The 18,110-nt window shown below is 36.2% G+C and overlaps 1 protein-coding gene across 1 annotated transcript; it reads left to right on the plus strand.

Moving 5' to 3' along the window:
- Nucleotides 1-2,057: 2,057 nt before the first annotated feature.
- LOC142976514 (synaptic vesicle 2-related protein-like) lies at nucleotides 2,058-18,084 on the plus strand. Its single transcript, XM_076119926.1, has 10 exons — nucleotides 2,058-2,165; nucleotides 6,069-6,227; nucleotides 9,189-9,351; nucleotides 10,285-10,406; nucleotides 11,104-11,348; nucleotides 12,176-12,324; nucleotides 13,219-13,369; nucleotides 13,886-14,169; nucleotides 14,565-14,692; nucleotides 16,796-18,084. The coding sequence occupies exons 1-10, from the start codon at nucleotides 2,102-2,104 to the stop codon at nucleotides 16,891-16,893; spliced, it is 1,563 nt and encodes a 520-aa protein (XP_075976041.1). The 5' UTR covers nucleotides 2,058-2,101; the 3' UTR covers nucleotides 16,894-18,084.
- Nucleotides 18,085-18,110: the final 26 nt, after the last annotated feature.

Raw genomic sequence — 18,110 nt, forward strand, 5'->3', positions numbered from 1 at the left:
CTTTAACACTATAAATAAAAATAAGTTCAATTATTCTTAGACTATTAAAGGTCCAAAGGGTTTGGCATTGACCGTATCAATTTTTCGGAAAAAATGTGTTTAAAGTGCAAAAGTGAGAAAATGTGATCTGCCACATAAATTAGACATGAAAAGATTGAAATAATATTTTCGCTTGTTTGTTAAAATATAATAACTTCTGTCTTATGTCTTTACTATCATAATTACTCTTTAAAAGAGATCCAAAAACACTTGGCGATGTGCGACTTAAAATTAGTGCATTTTCATCGATTCTACAAAAATAAATAATTAGAAAAATAAACATTCACAGCATTATCACGAAACATAGTTTAAAAATGTATGTCAAAAGACTAAGAACGTAGACTTAAGTTTAAACCACGTTTCGTGATAAGGCCACAATGTATCTGTGATTTTAAAATTATGAAAAAAAACACAAATAATGTGATTCGTAAAGAACGTTTTAAACGACGAGACAAGTGCTATGTATAATTTTAGATAATGCTTTACTATAAAATATATGACATTATTTATCTAATTAGTATTTTTATTGATTTTCTAATGATTCTCGTAATTTTCAATCGTCAATTTCCGAAATATAAAGGATCTTTATTGTTTGATAATGTAGCGATCTTTTATTTTTAAAGATATAATGGAATTGCCTTAACTTTAAAAATATGTGCCTGAGAGATGAATTTCGTAAAACTAAGGCCACATTATTATTATTAAGTTTAAGAGAAAAAGTACTTTGAGCACTTGTTTTTCTTTCTTCATTCAAAGCGAAAGAGATTCAGAAAATAGAAGCAATTCCTTCAACAGCAACTTAACTAAGAAAAAAACTTCAGGCGCTAGTTTTATTTTACGTTTGGATAAGCAACAAAAGAGAAACAACATTATATTTTTAATACTATTACTATTACTGAATTTAATAACTACCCTGAATAAAGTAATCAACATTTAAGATATTTTTCAAACATAATCTTTAAGATAGTCGTCACGATACTACAATAGCACTGGCTGCCAAGAGCTCCATTGCCAGACGAAAAAAAACGATCTTCATAGTCTATTCTCTATAGATACTTCGTGCCCGTTGTTCATACATTTAAAAAAACTTTATAATAAAAATAAATAAAAGGAAAATTTTCTCAATAAATAAAAAAAAACTATGTATTGGATTTCCCAGCCATGTGTATGTCATTAAAATGTTTTCTTCATTAGTCAAATCAATATAATATAAGAACATGCGACCTTGTAGTCCCATTTCATTCCTTATTGGCACCATGCCATGGGTCGTAGTGTCGTCAAAGACGTCACGCGTACATTACCGGGTTTGTGCTACAGATTTAGTTTGGAAATCAGTTATAACGCGCAATGTATGCTGTGTAATGAAGTTCGTTCATTGTTTACGTCGTTTTCAGTGACGCTCGATATGAAGTTGTATTCAGCGCGTGTAAGGATTAACGCACAGTGATTTATAAAAACGCTAAGATTTATTAATTTTTGGACTTATGTATAGATTTGTAAACACCAACAGACAGACAGTTAGACATAGTTATCTGTTGTCATTATTAAAATTTATTTAATGCCTCTTTGCTAAAGCTGAAGTGTAGATATCAGTAGGTCAACAAGCCCTGCGTTTAGTTTCCTAATTAAAATAATAGCTTTTAGGTATTTTTTTATAATTTTAATATTTCTCAGAGTTTGATAAAAATAAGGCAATTTGCCCGGCCATGTGAAAAATCGAATATCATACGCTTCTATCGAATAGTCTAAAATCATACATACATAAATAATCAGTTGAATAGTGCCTTATGAAAAATACCTAAAATCGATAACGTCTACAAATTGAGCAGCCAGAGGGACTTATTTTACTAAACATAATGATAAAGTTAATAGCATCGATTTAGAAAAACGATATGACGTAGGATTTTGAACGAGCGCCCTCTATCGGAAGCCTCCATACACTTGCAAATATCAAGCGTTTGACAGCGCAATTGTGCGTGATACTCATGCTGACTTTGAAATATAGTATTGAGGGGAGCTTTCCTTCAGTAGCAGTGCGTTTGTGGACCGTCCACACGTCGCGATGACCTCAAAATGTGACGCTGATGATGCACCCCTACCCTTCGAGGAGGCACTCGACAAAACTGGTAAATAACAACCCTATAATTTTATTGCGGAAGTGATTTTTGTCGAGTTATTACTGCTAAACTGATTGACTTTTTTGAGTGAAATTTTGGTTAAATTGTAGGCTGTTTTATGGAGAAAATTGTGGTGTAATTCGTTTTAAAGTTTGTGATGCGTGTGATTATCTGTGCGTATAGATGAAGATTTATCAATTTGGCAAATTGGCAACGTTTGGCGAAATTTTCGTGAATAGTGATTTTTTTTGGTTCTTATGTAAGGGTTTTGTGTTCTTTGTGAGTAATTTTGTTTGAAAGGTTACGAGTTCATTTTGTAAAATTAGATTTTTTCATCACCTTCCCTTCTTTATTCTTCAAGGAATTACACACAAATGTTTTTAAAGAAATCTTTAATGTGGACAGCTAAGATAAAAAGCTTATAAACTTATTTATCTTTCAGTTTAGTTCGCTTCCTGTAAAGTTAAAATGAAAATGGGTTCCGCGATACAAAGATAAAATTAAATAAATCAGACAACAGATTGTATTCTCGTGAATGCGTTTAGATTGATGTAATAATTCATATCTTTACGACAATAGTGTTGTAAAATAAAAGTTAGGTGTTAGGTGTATTCTGGATCACCAGAACCACTAGTGTAGGTACATTAATCTGGAAGACCAGAACATACGCCTTTAATCAGAAGCAGGTTACAGAATGGTATCTAAATAAAGTGGCATCAAAATTCAACTCCTGCACGAGTGATATTATAGAGTTATTATCCTTAAAATACATAAAAGACTTCGTAAAGTTTTCAGTGAAGTAAATAAAATGTCTTATTAATACATAAATCCTAGTATTTGCCCGGTAACTGGCCCGGTTTACAATAGGTTCGCTTCTTATTCATATACCTTTGTAAACATATATCCTTCGGCCAAATCACCTGCTATCTTGTGAGGAAACCTAGCAGATACAACAACCAACCACAGGTGGCCAACGTGTGGTACCTACTTAGTCCTTATCGTTCTATCTCGGCACTTGCCTAGCAATACAAAATAGAATAATGATATATTAAACCCATTGATTGCTGTTCTACTGAGACATAGAGATATAGTAATGAATTCTCTTACTTTTTTTAGCTATTCATCCCATGTGATAATGGGATAAATATTCCTTATACTTTTCTTCCACTTCGTACCTGTGAGGAGGTTTAAGATTCAAGTAACATTTCTTTCTATAAGTCTTTGAATAAGTTACGAGATAGCCATGTTCTCAAATGTTAGCGGTAGAGGACATTTCTCTGATAGAACTCAAAACACGATCGCAATTTTTTTATATCTCGAGATTATTATGGTATTTCAGCTTGAACAAAATCTTAACAAATGATACACCAAAATCTTCCTCATGAATCAGTCTATCTATTAGTGAGAACTCGTGGAAATCCCTATCGTAATTTTTGCGTTACCCGCAAATAGACACCGACTAGGCAGGAAAATTTGATTTAAAATACCAAATGATTAATGGTGAATATTTTCTAAAGGGTGTATGTTAAATCAGTTATTTTTGAGTTACATTTGAACTATTATTTACTCAAGTGCTTGTGTTAGGTATAACTATTATTAAATACGCGGCCCCTCGAAGGTTATGTATTAAATCATGATTCTTAGTATTTATTGAGTTAAATCACCGACATTTAATTTTAATAACTCATTCATAAAATTGAATATGAATGAATACAATTAACATTAAAATTAATTCTTTTATTCGTTTAAATCAAATATTGATAGAACAAAATTACTTTGATTGTTCGATGAAATTAGTGAAGTTTTTAAAATATTAAGATTATATAACGATAAGCAATATTGCAATGTCTACAAAATAAATTGAACAGCGTACCTAGTAATATATTTTGAAAGAATAAACTTATGACAAGTGTTTAAAACTAGTTTTTGTCCGTGACTCCGGACTATAGCTACGGCTTTTTACCCCCAAACTCTTTTACAGTTCTCTTCCTGTGAGAAAATCAAAAAGAGATAAAAAGTATCCGAGAAAGGAAACCTTTCTCGTATCTCAAAAGAAATGTAAATAAATTTTTCCAAATCGGTTCTGTGGTTTAGGCATAAAGAGGAAACAGACAAACGGAATTATTTTCGAATTTATCATATTACCAAGGATTGAACTGAACAGGGGAGGTTTAAATTAGAACCAACCACGCCATTGGGCCTTCCGTCACCTAATGGAAAAATAGATTAGACGTCGATCGATATTTCAAGGACAATGGTAATATAAATGAACCCTCTTATTCATAAACATACTATAAACCTATTTTAGTTAAAACACTACTAAAATATGTTTTCTCTTTTTCATTTCGCTAAGGAGTGAAAGAAACAAAACTCTTTATAAGCCTTTCATAACTTCATATATTTTTATGAATAAGAGGGTAAGTGTTTATTCCACTAGCTCCTGCCCGGGACTACTGTACTAAAATATACTTACTTTAGGAAAAGAGTTATTACTTAATGAAAAGGTACCTATATGTTAATACAAATTATAATATCCATGGGCACCAAACATCAGAATCCGTTCAGTAGTTTTGACGTGGTTAGAGAACATCCATTCAGACGGCAAATCGTTCGCATTTATCATATTAGTAAAATGGTACTATAGAAGAATCGATTACTAATTAATCCAAATTAATAAAACGTCTATTATCATCGATTTATTAGACAAAAGAAGACATTTTATGTAATGAAACTTTTCAGAGTTCTTTAGCATAAAATGCAATCAAGCTTTTTTCTTTTGTTTGTCTTTCTTTCACGTCACAACAAATGATCAGATTGAGTTGACGTATGGAAGAGTGATAGATGGTTATCCGGAAGAAGGGAAATACTAATACTTTCATAGCTCTCATATTACAAATGCGAAAGTTTGTTACTCACCTACTAAATAACTGGACCGATAGATTTTGGTAAGGTACACATTCAAAACCTAATTTAACACAGGAGGACTTTTTAGCCCAGGAAATCTTTTCACACGGGTAAAGCCGCGTGCAATAGATGGTCAAAACTAAACAATCCGGGCAGAGCCGTGGACATAAGCATAGTATTATTATAAATTCAGTTTTCCTTTGTGGCTTCAAATTTTATATTTGGATGAAGTCCAAATGTTTCAGTATTGATGTTTGTAAACATCATGTTTTCAGTTCTCTATTGTTTATACGTTTGTCTCTTTCTTTTCACTTGTGGTTGATGAGAGAGAGCATTGAGTGTCTACTAGGTTATGGTCTAGGTCGTTGGAATCAGCTGATTTTTGTTTTTCGTTTGTAGGACCGCGTTTTGACTTTTTTGTCGCAACTCTCGTGTTATAGTTGAGATGAGTCGAAGAATCACTCTTGCGTCATGTGATCAACTGAAACAATGTACACACAATACTGAAACTACTAAGTATTATTATTATGACTCCGGCGTGCAATGGTAACAATGTAGTGACTACTATAATCACTAATCACAGTGCGGACATCGTCACTTGGGATTTTTCGTCAACCATCATCTCATCAGAATTAAAAATAAGTCATTTATTAAAAATATGGCGGGTCGACTTGTACGCGTTCCTATAAAGACGGTTGGCAGAACGCAGAAAGCAACTGAGGGGACTGGAAATCTAGGGGAGAGGCCATTGCCCAGCAGTGGGACACAGAAAGAGGCTTGATAAAAAATAATAATAATGGACTTTTCTCTTAATATTATAAATGAAAAATTTAGCATCTGTTACTTTTTATAGCATATGCTACAAATGTGGATTTCAGACAGGCAGTATTTAGCCCTATAACACATGGGGTAAGCGCAAGAAGCTATCAACTTTTAGTACAAAATTGTTGAATACGACTATATTATTTCTTATACCAATGCCTATAATTCCTCATATTCTTGTTCCAGGGAATGGCCTCTACAACATACTCCTAGTGATGACGTCATCGCTGATCCTGCTGGCCATCGGCATGGACATGTTCGGCCTCAGCCTGGTGGTCCATGCGGCCTGTGACCTCAATCTGACTGTCTCACAGAAGGGGGTCCTCACTTCTCTTCCTATTGTAGGTGAGTGTTGATACTTGAGTGAGTTATTTAGGCTGATCGTTTATCGAAGGACCCAGTTGAGTACGAATGTTAAGCAACCTGTAGCGCAGATATTTCGTTGATGGGAGGCTGCTTAGTAGAGATTGAGTTGAACGTGAACTTCGAAAAGTGCTTTTGCCAGTCGTGGTCGATGTCAAGATAACAATTGTTATGGTAATGCAATGGTTTTGCACAGCTTGAATAACTTTAAAGTGACCACTAAACATACGAATAAAAGCAAGTATCTGAGATTTAAATCAAGCAGCTTCAAACCGATTCCATTTGAGTGACCAAACTTGCACCCATAGATCAAATAATTATACATACATACAAACATATTTTATTTCTGAAAGTACTAAATATAAAAACAGTCTTTGTGGTCCTTTTTGGCACGTAAATACTGCGATAGTGACGTAAGTTGGTTTGCTACGCGTTAATAAAAATTAATTGGTAAAAGTAAAGTTTATTTTAATTAATTGCTGTCCCGCCCTTCCTACTGTTAAATGTACATTCGTATTATAACAGCTACTGTACAATATTACCGATTTAAATTATGATTTGACCAAGGTGTGTTCGGTAGTATGATTTATGCCTAACAGAAATATTGCCAGCTCTTCTCATGGGCTATACCTTCCGAACTGACGGTGTCTCTGTATCATTTACTATTATAAGTCAGCTTTGTCCTAAACCAAAAAAATATTCTATTTTGATTTTGAAATAAATCTCGCTAGTGTAGTAGAATATTACATTCACAGATACATAAAATCACGTTGGTTACACCCGAAGGTATAAACAGAAGTGTATAAAATACAATAAACTAATTTCTAAAAATTAAATAATTAATTTCAATTTTTGAAGGTACAAAGTCCCCAACTCTCACTTGCCGGTGTGGTGGACTTAAGGCTAAATATCAGGAGGATGCATTTGCCCAGCAGTGGGACAGACATGGTCTCAAAAAATAGAAAAAGCTCATTACCAATAATTTATCCCACCTGGGAATCAAACCCAATTCAGAAGTCGTTATATGACATTATCGAGCTTAGTAAATAGCTCTCCTAGATGAAATATTAGGTCGGGGAAAAAGTCTTTTCGCATTATAGTATGTATGAACTTGTAATAAAATCTCTTTGGCTTCAAGAATCACAAATGAGTACACGGTTCATTAGGTTTCTTTCAGTGAGCTCGTGAGGTACCCAAATATAGAGCTTTATTGTGTAGAGAAAATATTTTATTACAAGTTTATCTATACTAATATTATAAAGCTGAAAAGATTGTTTGTTTGTCTGTTTGAACGCGCTAATCTCAGAAACTACTGGTCCGATTTGAAAAATTCTTGTTAGATAGCCCATTTATCGAGGAAGGCTATATATCATCACGCTACGACCATTAGGAGCGGAGTAGTAACGAAAAATGATACAAAAACGGGGAAAATTATGACCCATTCTCTCTTACGTGACGCAAGCGAAGTACCTACTATAATGCAAAAAGACTTTTTCCCCGACCTTATATTTATACTGCCTACTTGTTTAGCTAGAACACTCTAAACAGAATATCTCAGTCTACAACAGTTGAGTTAATTGGTAGCACATGTCGTGATTCGCTTCTCTCTGATTCATTTCACATGATTGACACACACTACTGATGTATTTGCACTGCTATTCCGGAGTACTTTTCCTTAAGACTTCTATTTAAAATAGCCTACTTTGAGAAGGATATAGAGAGATATTTATAAATTTCTATATTTAGTGTCACTTAGGCGTAGTCGGTAGTGCATCCGAATGTTGACTACGGAGTTCCGGGTTCGATTCTCAGACGGGCAAAGTGCTGTTATTTCTCGGCGGTCCTGTATGATAAGATGGGTGTGAATAAAGCAAGGAAAGTTTGTAAGGGTTGTAGCAAGTGGTGTTCTTTGGGCCCTACTTATAAGGAAACAAGGTGTAATGCAGAGCATGGCAAGTGCGATATTCTAGTTGTACTAGTACTTCTCTACTTTGCCACATTTTATTGCCATATCGTATAGCAATGCTTAATCTTTAATTTATAATTATTTTAGGATAAATCAAGACATATTTTATAACAATGTTACCTATAAAAAGAAAAACTAAAGCGTTTATAAAAAAATACCTTTTGCTTCCAGGACCATTGTAACTTTAAACCTAAAAAAATTTAATCAGTAGCTTCCGAGATTAGCGAGTTCAACCAAAGAACCAAACAAACTCTACAATTTAATACTATAGTATAGATAGAAAAAAATATAGACTAGCTTTTGCCCCCAACTTCGTTCGCGTGTACTTTATTCATGCAAACACGGGGTTTAGCGTGTAAATGCCGAACCCTCGAAGATGTCCTTGACCGTAGCCTCGTCTGTTCACCAAAAACTATCGATCTTATCAAAAACTTTCGTGCAGTTACTACCAGTAAACAGTGATTCGTGGGGAAAATTTTCATTTATAAGTACAACACGTAAAGATTTTGTGATAATTATCTAAATTTATAAAGATGATTCTTGCAAATCATCTTCCGTCGGCTAGTCTAAAGCTAAACTCGACTGTTGGTTATAATCGCAAATAAATAAGAACCTGCGGGGCGCGTTCGGTAGTTTATTTGACTGCTGACCACGATACACCGGGTTCGAATCCCGGGTCGAACAGAGTTCTATTAGACATTGGAATATTTCTCAATAGCACTCCATTTGGAGGCTCGCCTCCAATTAAATGAGATGACATCGGCGATCAACTGGTGAAACGTGTGTGTACACCACACACCTTTGCGTAAACCTTTGGGTATAGCAGGCGTGAGGAATATTTTCGTGATTTTTGCAAATGGCGAAGCAAAACTGGTCCTCCAAGTTTGGCAGGAGTCTCCACTCGAATAGAGAAAGGAGTTACGTCTTGTGCCTGCCTGTTCTGAATAATCTATTTAAGCATCTCTTTCTTCTTTCAGGTATAATAGTAGTATCATATTTCTGGGGCTACGTGTCAGACACTCGTGGCCGACGGTTCACGCTGGTGGTGCCGCTGCTAGTCTCCTTCGTACTGTCCTGCATCAGCAGCCTGGCGCCTCACTGGCTGTTCCTCGGCATTGTCAAGTTTTTTGGAGTCTGTTTGTGAGTGTTCCTTTATCTAAATATATATATTATTATATATCCACAACGAAATTATAGTGGGCCCGAAAATTGTCTGAATTGCTTCGAGAAAAGGATGGTACGGCCGTGCAGCTTTTTTTTGCTCAACTTACGGGGACACTGTCGCATACGCATCCGCTAAGGATTTTGATCAATTCTACTCCCAAGGGGATAAAATAGTGGATGAAAGTTAGTATGAAAATTTTGTCTAAATCACAAACTAAGGCAAAAGCTAGTTAGTAAATTAAAGTTTATTGTTATGTGCAATGACACCCCGTGTACTGCAGATATTAACTAATAAAATACGTTACATTCTCATGTAATTAAAATAATCTATTTACGGAAGAGGAACAAACAACAAAGCAGGGGTCTTTTATCTTTCCCATATAAGCTCTGAAGTTATTAATTTGACCCATTTAATTGTACCAATCGTGGCAGTGATCGTTCCATTAATAATGAATGTCAAGTGTACCGAGCGATGCGTGGAAGTTTCTAGAAAGGAAAATTTTGAACATATTATTTAATCAACTGCTTTGGCACGGTTTGTAGTGTGACAGACTGCATCGTGAGGCCTTTGGTTTGATTCTGGGACTGGAGAATAGCTATTAGTCGAGCTTTTTATTAGTTTGCTGTCAATAGTAGCCTGGAGTTTAGTAACGTGCGCGTTAAATGGCAACAGGTTACCATTAACAATATTAAGGGGTGACCTGTTGTTAATGACCATTGTTAATGGGGAAAAAAGAACAATATTTTCTGTTTGAATCAGTTTATACTGAATCTTTATCAGAAAGACCAAACGAGTAATCAAAACATCACGCTACGGCCAACGGATGCCTTCCTTCGTATTTATTACATTAAAGCTTAATAAACAAAGTAACTCACACAATAGTAATATAAATAATCGTTTATTTCCAGCACGTGTGCAGCCAACTCCGTCACTTACACCCTGGTGGGAGAGTCTTGTATACAGAGAGTGAGGAACCGGTACATGCTGCTGATGACCTGTCTCATACTGCTGTCACCAGCTGGTGCCGCGGGTAAGTGGTGCTTCTGGAGCTCATACAACATGTTTAGTCCGACTACTTAGTAGCCCGTGAATAATTTCTCTATTTTTTTTATAAGACAACTCCTGCAATAAGAATTGCTCTTTTGTCGCGGGAACTTTTACAAACATACAAACAACGAACACGAAGCATAACCAGACCCGAAACAATTATTTGCGGATCGCACAATTAAGTACTTAGCTAACGTAAAAATAACCCCCTAAAGTGATTAAAATTCTCCCCCTAAAGTGATTGCAGTTCCTTTGTCATGTTATGGCCAACCGAAGCCTAATGTGTTTATAAGTATAATCCAATTGATATTGAAAATAAACACAATAGTTCTTTGCCTAGACAATCAAAGCCGAGATGTCCTGATCGGTAACTTACACCACGTATAAACGTATACCTACTTATGCATCTTGTCCTATACTGTAATATTATAAATGCGAAAGTTTGTGAGAATGTATGTTATGTATGGATGTTTGTTACTCTTTCACGATAAAACTACTGAACCGATTACGATGAAATTTGGTATATAGGTAGCTGAAGACCCAGAATAACACATTGGCTTTTTATCCCGGTGTTCTCGAGGGATCGGGATTTACACGGGAAGGGTTTCCACGCGGACAAAGTCGCGAGCAGCCTCTAGTAAACAATAAATGTAAGTAATAACATTCTTTTCATTTTTCAGTGGCAACCTACCCTACACTGAAACTTGACTTCGCAGCGGAGATACCCTGGCTGGGCATAGTGTACAGACCCTGGAGGCTACTCATCATAGTCCTAGCACTACCACAGGGTATTGGAGCGGTCGCCATGTATTTCTTCTGCGAGTCACCTAAGTTCCTGTACAATTCTGGCAGGCAGGACGAGGCTTTGGACGTCCTGAGGCGGATATATGCTGTTAATCATCGAGGATCTAAAGAGGAATATCCAGTAATTTGATGTTTTTATTACTATAATCTTTGGATTACTTCTATATGTTACTGTAAAAGCCCGAACTGTGGTAAATCCTAAGATTTTCCGGTAAAACCTAAGATTTACCAACTCTCAATGGTAAAAGTCCGAACAAGCCAGAGTTTAAAAATTATGTTACGATATATAAAAAAATCCTCCTTCATAACTATGTTTATAACTATTTCACGGTATAATTATATACTGTGACATAGTTATAAAGAAGGAGTTTTGGGCATAGCGACATGGGTAGGTTAGGTTAGAAGGCACCTTAGCCTTCGTGGTTATTTTTTTTTAACCACCCAGAAGAAGGAGCCCCGCGAAGCGGGGCTCCGGCGACATCTCGATATCATCAAGTGAATATAGGTAAAAGTTCGAAATAAAAGAATTGTTCGGACTTTTACCATTGCGAGTTGGTAAATCTTAGGTTATACCGGAATATCTTAGGATTTACCACCGTTCGGGCTTTTACAGTAACATATACATGATATAAAATCATAAACGCGCTTTCAGTTTATCGTGATATCCAAGGTATCCTGAAGAAGAAGGTAGAATGACCAAAAGTTCATGAAATAGGTACACGTTTTTCATTTCAGCAATCAGATTTTTTTATTGCTCTGCTACCAAATACCGTGCTCTTAACTAAACTTCGGACTGCTATTGAGAGCATTTCGGCAGAAAAATCCAATTAGAATTTAACCAACCACAGGATCCAATCTTGCATATTGAACCGAGCAATTTAGAATATAAGTATTAGTCGCGCAAACAACCTTTCTCTAATGAAAAATCGTACGTTTTCTTCATTCCAGGTCCGCGCTCTGAACCTGGATGAACAAACTCAGAAGAAGAAGATGTCTTTCATCAAGGCAATGTATGAGCAGAGTGCCCCACTGTTCCGTCCACCCTTCTTATGGAGGAGTCTACAGATGTTCTACATCATTGGTGTCGTTTATATCACGTGAGTAATAGTTTGAGTACTGTCTTGTAGTGCTTTACCTCGCCGAGAAAGATTGCTGACAAACTGTCGACACCCGGAATCGAATACAGAGTCTAATAGAAAAGTTGTTTCTATGTATGTGTGCGTGTTAAGAATTTCTGAGTGATTGCCAGAAGTTAGAAATTTAAGGTTCAAAAACCTTCGTGCTTCGGAGAGTACTTAAAGCCGTTGGTTCTGCGCCTACCCCACACTGGTCATGTCCGTTATTTGCCCCGCCCGGGCTAAGAGAGTAACTGAATAAAGATAGTACCTGTGTATTGTAAAGAGTTAGACACTATAAACAAAATCCTGAATAGTCAGCGGCAATGATAACAGCTGCCCTAAAACCGAATATCGGCAAGGAGGCCAACATTATTATTATAACTGTTGAACACGACAACGTGCGTTATTGAGCACTATGACACGAAGACCAAAACATAAATTAATTTAAACAGGAATTTCCAATCGCGTGTAATATTTGGGAGTTGGTTAAATGCCAAATAATATCGTGAAGTCAGTATTTTAATTATTATTACAAAATCTTTAAAGATAATCACATGGTTCACGATAATGTTTGGGCATTTCATCTAATGAGGTTTTAAATACAGGCATAATCCAGAAAATATAGCTCTAAGGTGTGTTTTGATCAAGATGTATGGCTGTGGCTTGTTAGGATCGTACCAAGTATTGTTCTTTGGTCTCTGCCTACCCTTATTGGAGCGAGGCGTGATAGTAATATGTATGTATGTATGCAACTTTTGTATATGTACATAACTCTGTTTCCCCCTTTATTGCTCATATCATCTTTAACACAAAGCTACAGAATAATTAATACTATTTCCTTTTTTCAAACGTAACTTTCATTCCTATTTTCAGAAATAACAGCTTCTTGGTCTGGTTGCCACACATCTTGAACTTGATCAGACTATCAATGGAGGGTGGTGGCGTCTCCGGGAACATCTGTCAGCTGATCAGCACCAAGCCAGTGGTGGAGGAGCACATTAATACCACTATCGTTACTGAACTGGTGAGTTAGCGAAGTATAATAGTTTTTCGCAGGGTTTTCGAGTAGTTTAAAAACGGCTGTTAATGTGGCTTTTAAAGTGGTCATGAATTATAATAATAAGTTTGTTTTTTCTATTTTGTCTAGCAATGAATATTGTGGCTTATGAGGTTCATACTAGACTCAAGAACCGATTCAGGCTAAACGAGGAAACAACAGTAATAGGTTGTGTCCAGAAGAAACAGTTCTTTTACTTGTTGCCTGAAAGTTGGAGTTCTATGTCTTCCATTTCCATACCCTGGGCCAATTTGGCCGACAAAACCTTAACTCTTTGCCCTGATCTCGAATACCCCTCCGCTCAAGTACTTAGCAACATAAATAAACGTAAATAATGTAAATATTAATGAAAATGTAAAAACAAACACAATGTTGTTTTCAATAACAACAATAAACTATCTTTATAGTTTACGCAGTAATATTTAGGTACATTAGCCAATAAATACAGTTCCCAATTTCACCAAAGATTTTATCTTTTTCCAGGCACCAGAAGCATGTGACAGTTCAGTAGAAACCAACGTAATCTTAACCCTCATCGCCTCTCAGTCCTGCTTCGCATTCCTCAACTTCCTCATCTCGTACTTGCCGAACAGACGGCGAGTGGTCCTCATCAGCATCCTCTGCATCTCCTCAGCCAGCGGGATCTGTTTGAACTTGGTGCCGGAGCCGATCTCCAGTGTGTTCTTCTTTATGGCCTTTACCTGCACTTGTTTAGGTATGGGCATCATGGCCTCGTACTTCGTTAATATTTATCCTACTTCTTATAGGTGAGTTTTGTACCTTTTTTTCTTTATTTAATGTACTATGTATTTTGTGTCAAAGCGGTTTGGAAGGGATTTTGATGACTTATACCATTATATAGAAGACAAGTGTCTCCTCTTAAGCGACTTTGCATCCTTTGTTTATAGAACTATCGGGCATGCATGGTTTACCCGCCATAGTTTCCTAGCGTTCTTTCCTTCGTGCTTCATTTTTTAAACGTGGTATAAATAGTCATAAAATTTCCTATTGTATCTTTAAATAATTTTAATATCTGGTGTGTAAAGTTAGAGCCTCTTTGGAAAACCAATGTTAAATGAATTATACAGTTATACACCAAAGTCCCTATTTTTGACAAGAAATACGAAGAAGGTAAATAATCCTCTAAATCTTTCTACTTCAGAGGTATGGCCTCCTGCCTAAGTATAATGGTGGGTCGAACCTGCACGTTCATCGGTATCAACCTGGTGGGCAACGTGATCTTCACGCACTGCCAGCTCACCTTCTATCTGTGGTCGCTGCTTGTATTCAGTGAGTATTGGCTTGAAGATTACCTTTGTCACGCATTGACTTTACGTATTTTTCTAGCAGCATCCTGATGACTTAGTATGTGCCCTGCACTGGCCAGAACTATCTATCATCAGACGTACATAGTACACACATCAACACCGTCTAGGGATATTTTGTATAAAGTTCTTAAACTCAAAAAATACTGGCCAGTTGAAAAATCTTTTGATAAAAGACTATTTATTAAACCTTTTTGGATGATTCTAAATTTGAATTTATAAAAAATAATTAAAAATAAAATAATTACGCGGCATAATGGTTGCGAAGTCCGAAAGTTTTGTTTAACTACTGTAGTATCGGGATATTTTTTTGTGCCAGATTTAAGTTTTATAACAAGTTATCTATTAATTTCGAGTTAAATCTATTGTGTGCATCATGCAGCGGCGCTATATAACGAGAGAAGCAATGCTAAGGGCAGTGGGGGTGCTCTACGCTGTGGCTGCTCAACGGAGTATTGCTGACGAGACTGGAACAAGACAAAACGTGATATCTAGGTTATAGTCATCCTACCGTGCTACTAGTGAAGTGGTTGAAAGATATCCAGGGGGAAAGCGAATAACCACTTATCGACAAGACCAATTTTTGCAAATTGCCGTGAGGAGAGAACCAAACGTTACGGCCATGCAGTTGGTTCGGAGGCTCCAGTCAGAGCACCAGTTGCTTGTGAGGACCAAACTGCGAGAAAAAGGCTGCATGAAGATAACTTTCACGCTCGCAGACCGCTTCGTACTCCAGCACTCTGCTGAGGAAATCGCGGACGAAGACTAGAGTGGGTTCCCTGTACTTTTGCTCTGGGATGATAACCCGTAGTCTGTATTGCTGTTTACCGATGAGTCCCGGTTCGATTTTCATTTCGATTCACGTAGAGTACGTGTTTGGCGAGTCTCTGGTCGTGATAGCCGTCTGCAATATCCTCAGGAAGCCCATTCATAGCAAGGCGGGGCAATGATGGTTTGAGCGGAAATTATTCTCAGTGGACGAACAGACCGCGTTTGGATCAGAAACACCATTACGGGTAAAAAATACCGTAATGAGGTGCTAATGCCGATAATCTACTCCCATAAACTTCAAATGGGCCAAGAATTCACCCTCATTCACGATAAAACCCGTCCGCACACAGCATGAGCGGTGACGAGATGGTTGTAGGAACACGACAAATCGGTCTTAAGCTGGCTCGCTCAATCACCTTACCTAAAACCCATAGAACACGCGTGGAGTATGCCCCAAAGAAGAGCTTTGAGGAATTTCCCTGCGAACATTGCAACGGAAGAGCCACTTTTTTGCATCTTAGCCGGACCTGGGACAATTTACCGCAGTAAGACTTGGATAACTCTATCCAAATTATGAAAAATCGCTGCAGGACTGCTATAAATGTTATAGATGGCTTTATAGACTACTGATTTTTCACAAAACTGCTAAAAACAATAACTTTTTCTTATTTTTCACATTTTCTGAAGAAAAACATTCATTGTTAGTTTTACCATTATTTTAGTTTTTTCTTTATTTAAGTATAAAATTGTTAACGCAAAATAATTAGAGATTTTTTTTATTCTGAAGTATAGTCAGATAAATGGGCTTTATAGAAATATATACATGTTGTATGTTATCTTTAATAAATGTTGAGATAATTGAGTAAATACAAAATATCCCTAGACAGTGTTGATGTGTGTATATAGTATCAATCCTGTCAAAAGCGCAACTGTAGGCACAGAGGTGTATGAAAATAGACCCCTCATTAGGAGCACTATTAACTACTATTGACAAAATATAAATCAGAGAAAGTACAACCCCTCTTTAACCGACCCGGGTATCGAATCCGTGACCTCGTGATCGGCAGTCGTATACGCTAACGACCAGAGCACAAAATCAGTAATTCATAAACTTAATTATCGAAAATATTACAGCAGTTACTAGAATACATCCAGAAAATCACGCCTTTTTCTCATAGGAGAAGGCAGAGAGACCAAAGAACTCCACTTGGTACGATCTTTAGAAGATTCTCTTGCTTCACAATAAAATTCTGCAATCCACACATTTTAAAATAAGTATTTATTATTTCGTTTACAGGTAGTGTTGTAGCAGCATGGTTCCTACCTAAAGATCAACCAGTGATAACCAAAACGGAACCAATAACAAAAACCGACACAAAACCAGAGGCTGTATAAATAACACATATTCCAACGAAAATTATCTGTGATGTTTTATACTTTAGTACATATAGTTATTATGTAAAGTTAATCAAGCCCGCGAAGAAAACGTGAGCGAAGAGCGCGCCGTCTGACAGATGAGCTCGGCGCGCGCTTCCTTTGTTGTTTCACGCGTGAAAGAGCGTGTGTGTAAAGGTATTGTATATAATATAGACAATTATAATAGGGATGTTTAACAGGTTACTTTTTATAGTAATATTTTTCAATTATTTGATTGGCGGACTAACCCCCGGTATGAGATACATTAAGCGGTAGATTATCTATTCAGTAGCGTTAAAACTCATATATAAAAACACTATTGAATAGATAAACTACCGCTAAATATACTCAAAAATAATTTATGTTTCGTTAACGAAACATCCCTATTTGTAAAATAATATCCACAGAAGCAAGTGTGGATACAAGAAACAGCAATACTTAGTATAATAATGCAATTTCCAAAGTGCCAAATTGAATTATTTTTCCTATTTAATTGGGAATCTACTCATTCGATAAAACAGGAATATGAACACCTTACTTTTCTATAAACTTTGACTGTCCCACTGCTAGGCAAGGCAAGGGTCTCCTCCCTAAATATTTTCAAAAAAACATATTGCACACTTTGCTAAATGCAGGTTTGAAGACTTTTCTTATAAGGATGACTTAAAACTTCCAAACGTACAATATTTTGAGATGTCTTCTCTTCTTTTTTTTGTCCTTATCCCGCATTACGAGGGGTAGAGACGACATGTTTTCTCAAAGACTTGCTGTAAAGAGATTTGGCTGATGTTTTTACAACCGGCCTGCTTGACGTGAACCCTCCTTGGGTATTCAAATGTCTTTTTGATAAAAATAATATAAATCTTTGAAATGTAATTTACAAAAATGTTCATAAGCTCGACCTTGAGTGGTGAAATGCGAATGCGTACATACCTACTCCGCTGTTACTGTTTTTTACATGGTGTAAGAATGTTATGCCCTTTCATTAAAATATATAATGTAGATGTATATTTACTATGTTTAGGTTGTGATATTGAGGTAAAGATGTTAAAATGAATGATAAATATCTTGTATAATGACAAAATGTATATTAAAATGATGATATTAAGCCTGTATAAGTGTAACTTTAAGATTGTTGATGTAGTTTTAGATAATGTTTGAGTGAATAAAAGTACGATTTGTTTATAAGAATATGT

This window comes from Anticarsia gemmatalis, chromosome 11 (genome assembly GCF_050436995.1).
Source record: "Anticarsia gemmatalis isolate Benzon Research Colony breed Stoneville strain chromosome 11, ilAntGemm2 primary, whole genome shotgun sequence".
NCBI classification, from domain to species: Eukaryota; Metazoa; Arthropoda; class Insecta; order Lepidoptera; family Erebidae; genus Anticarsia; species Anticarsia gemmatalis.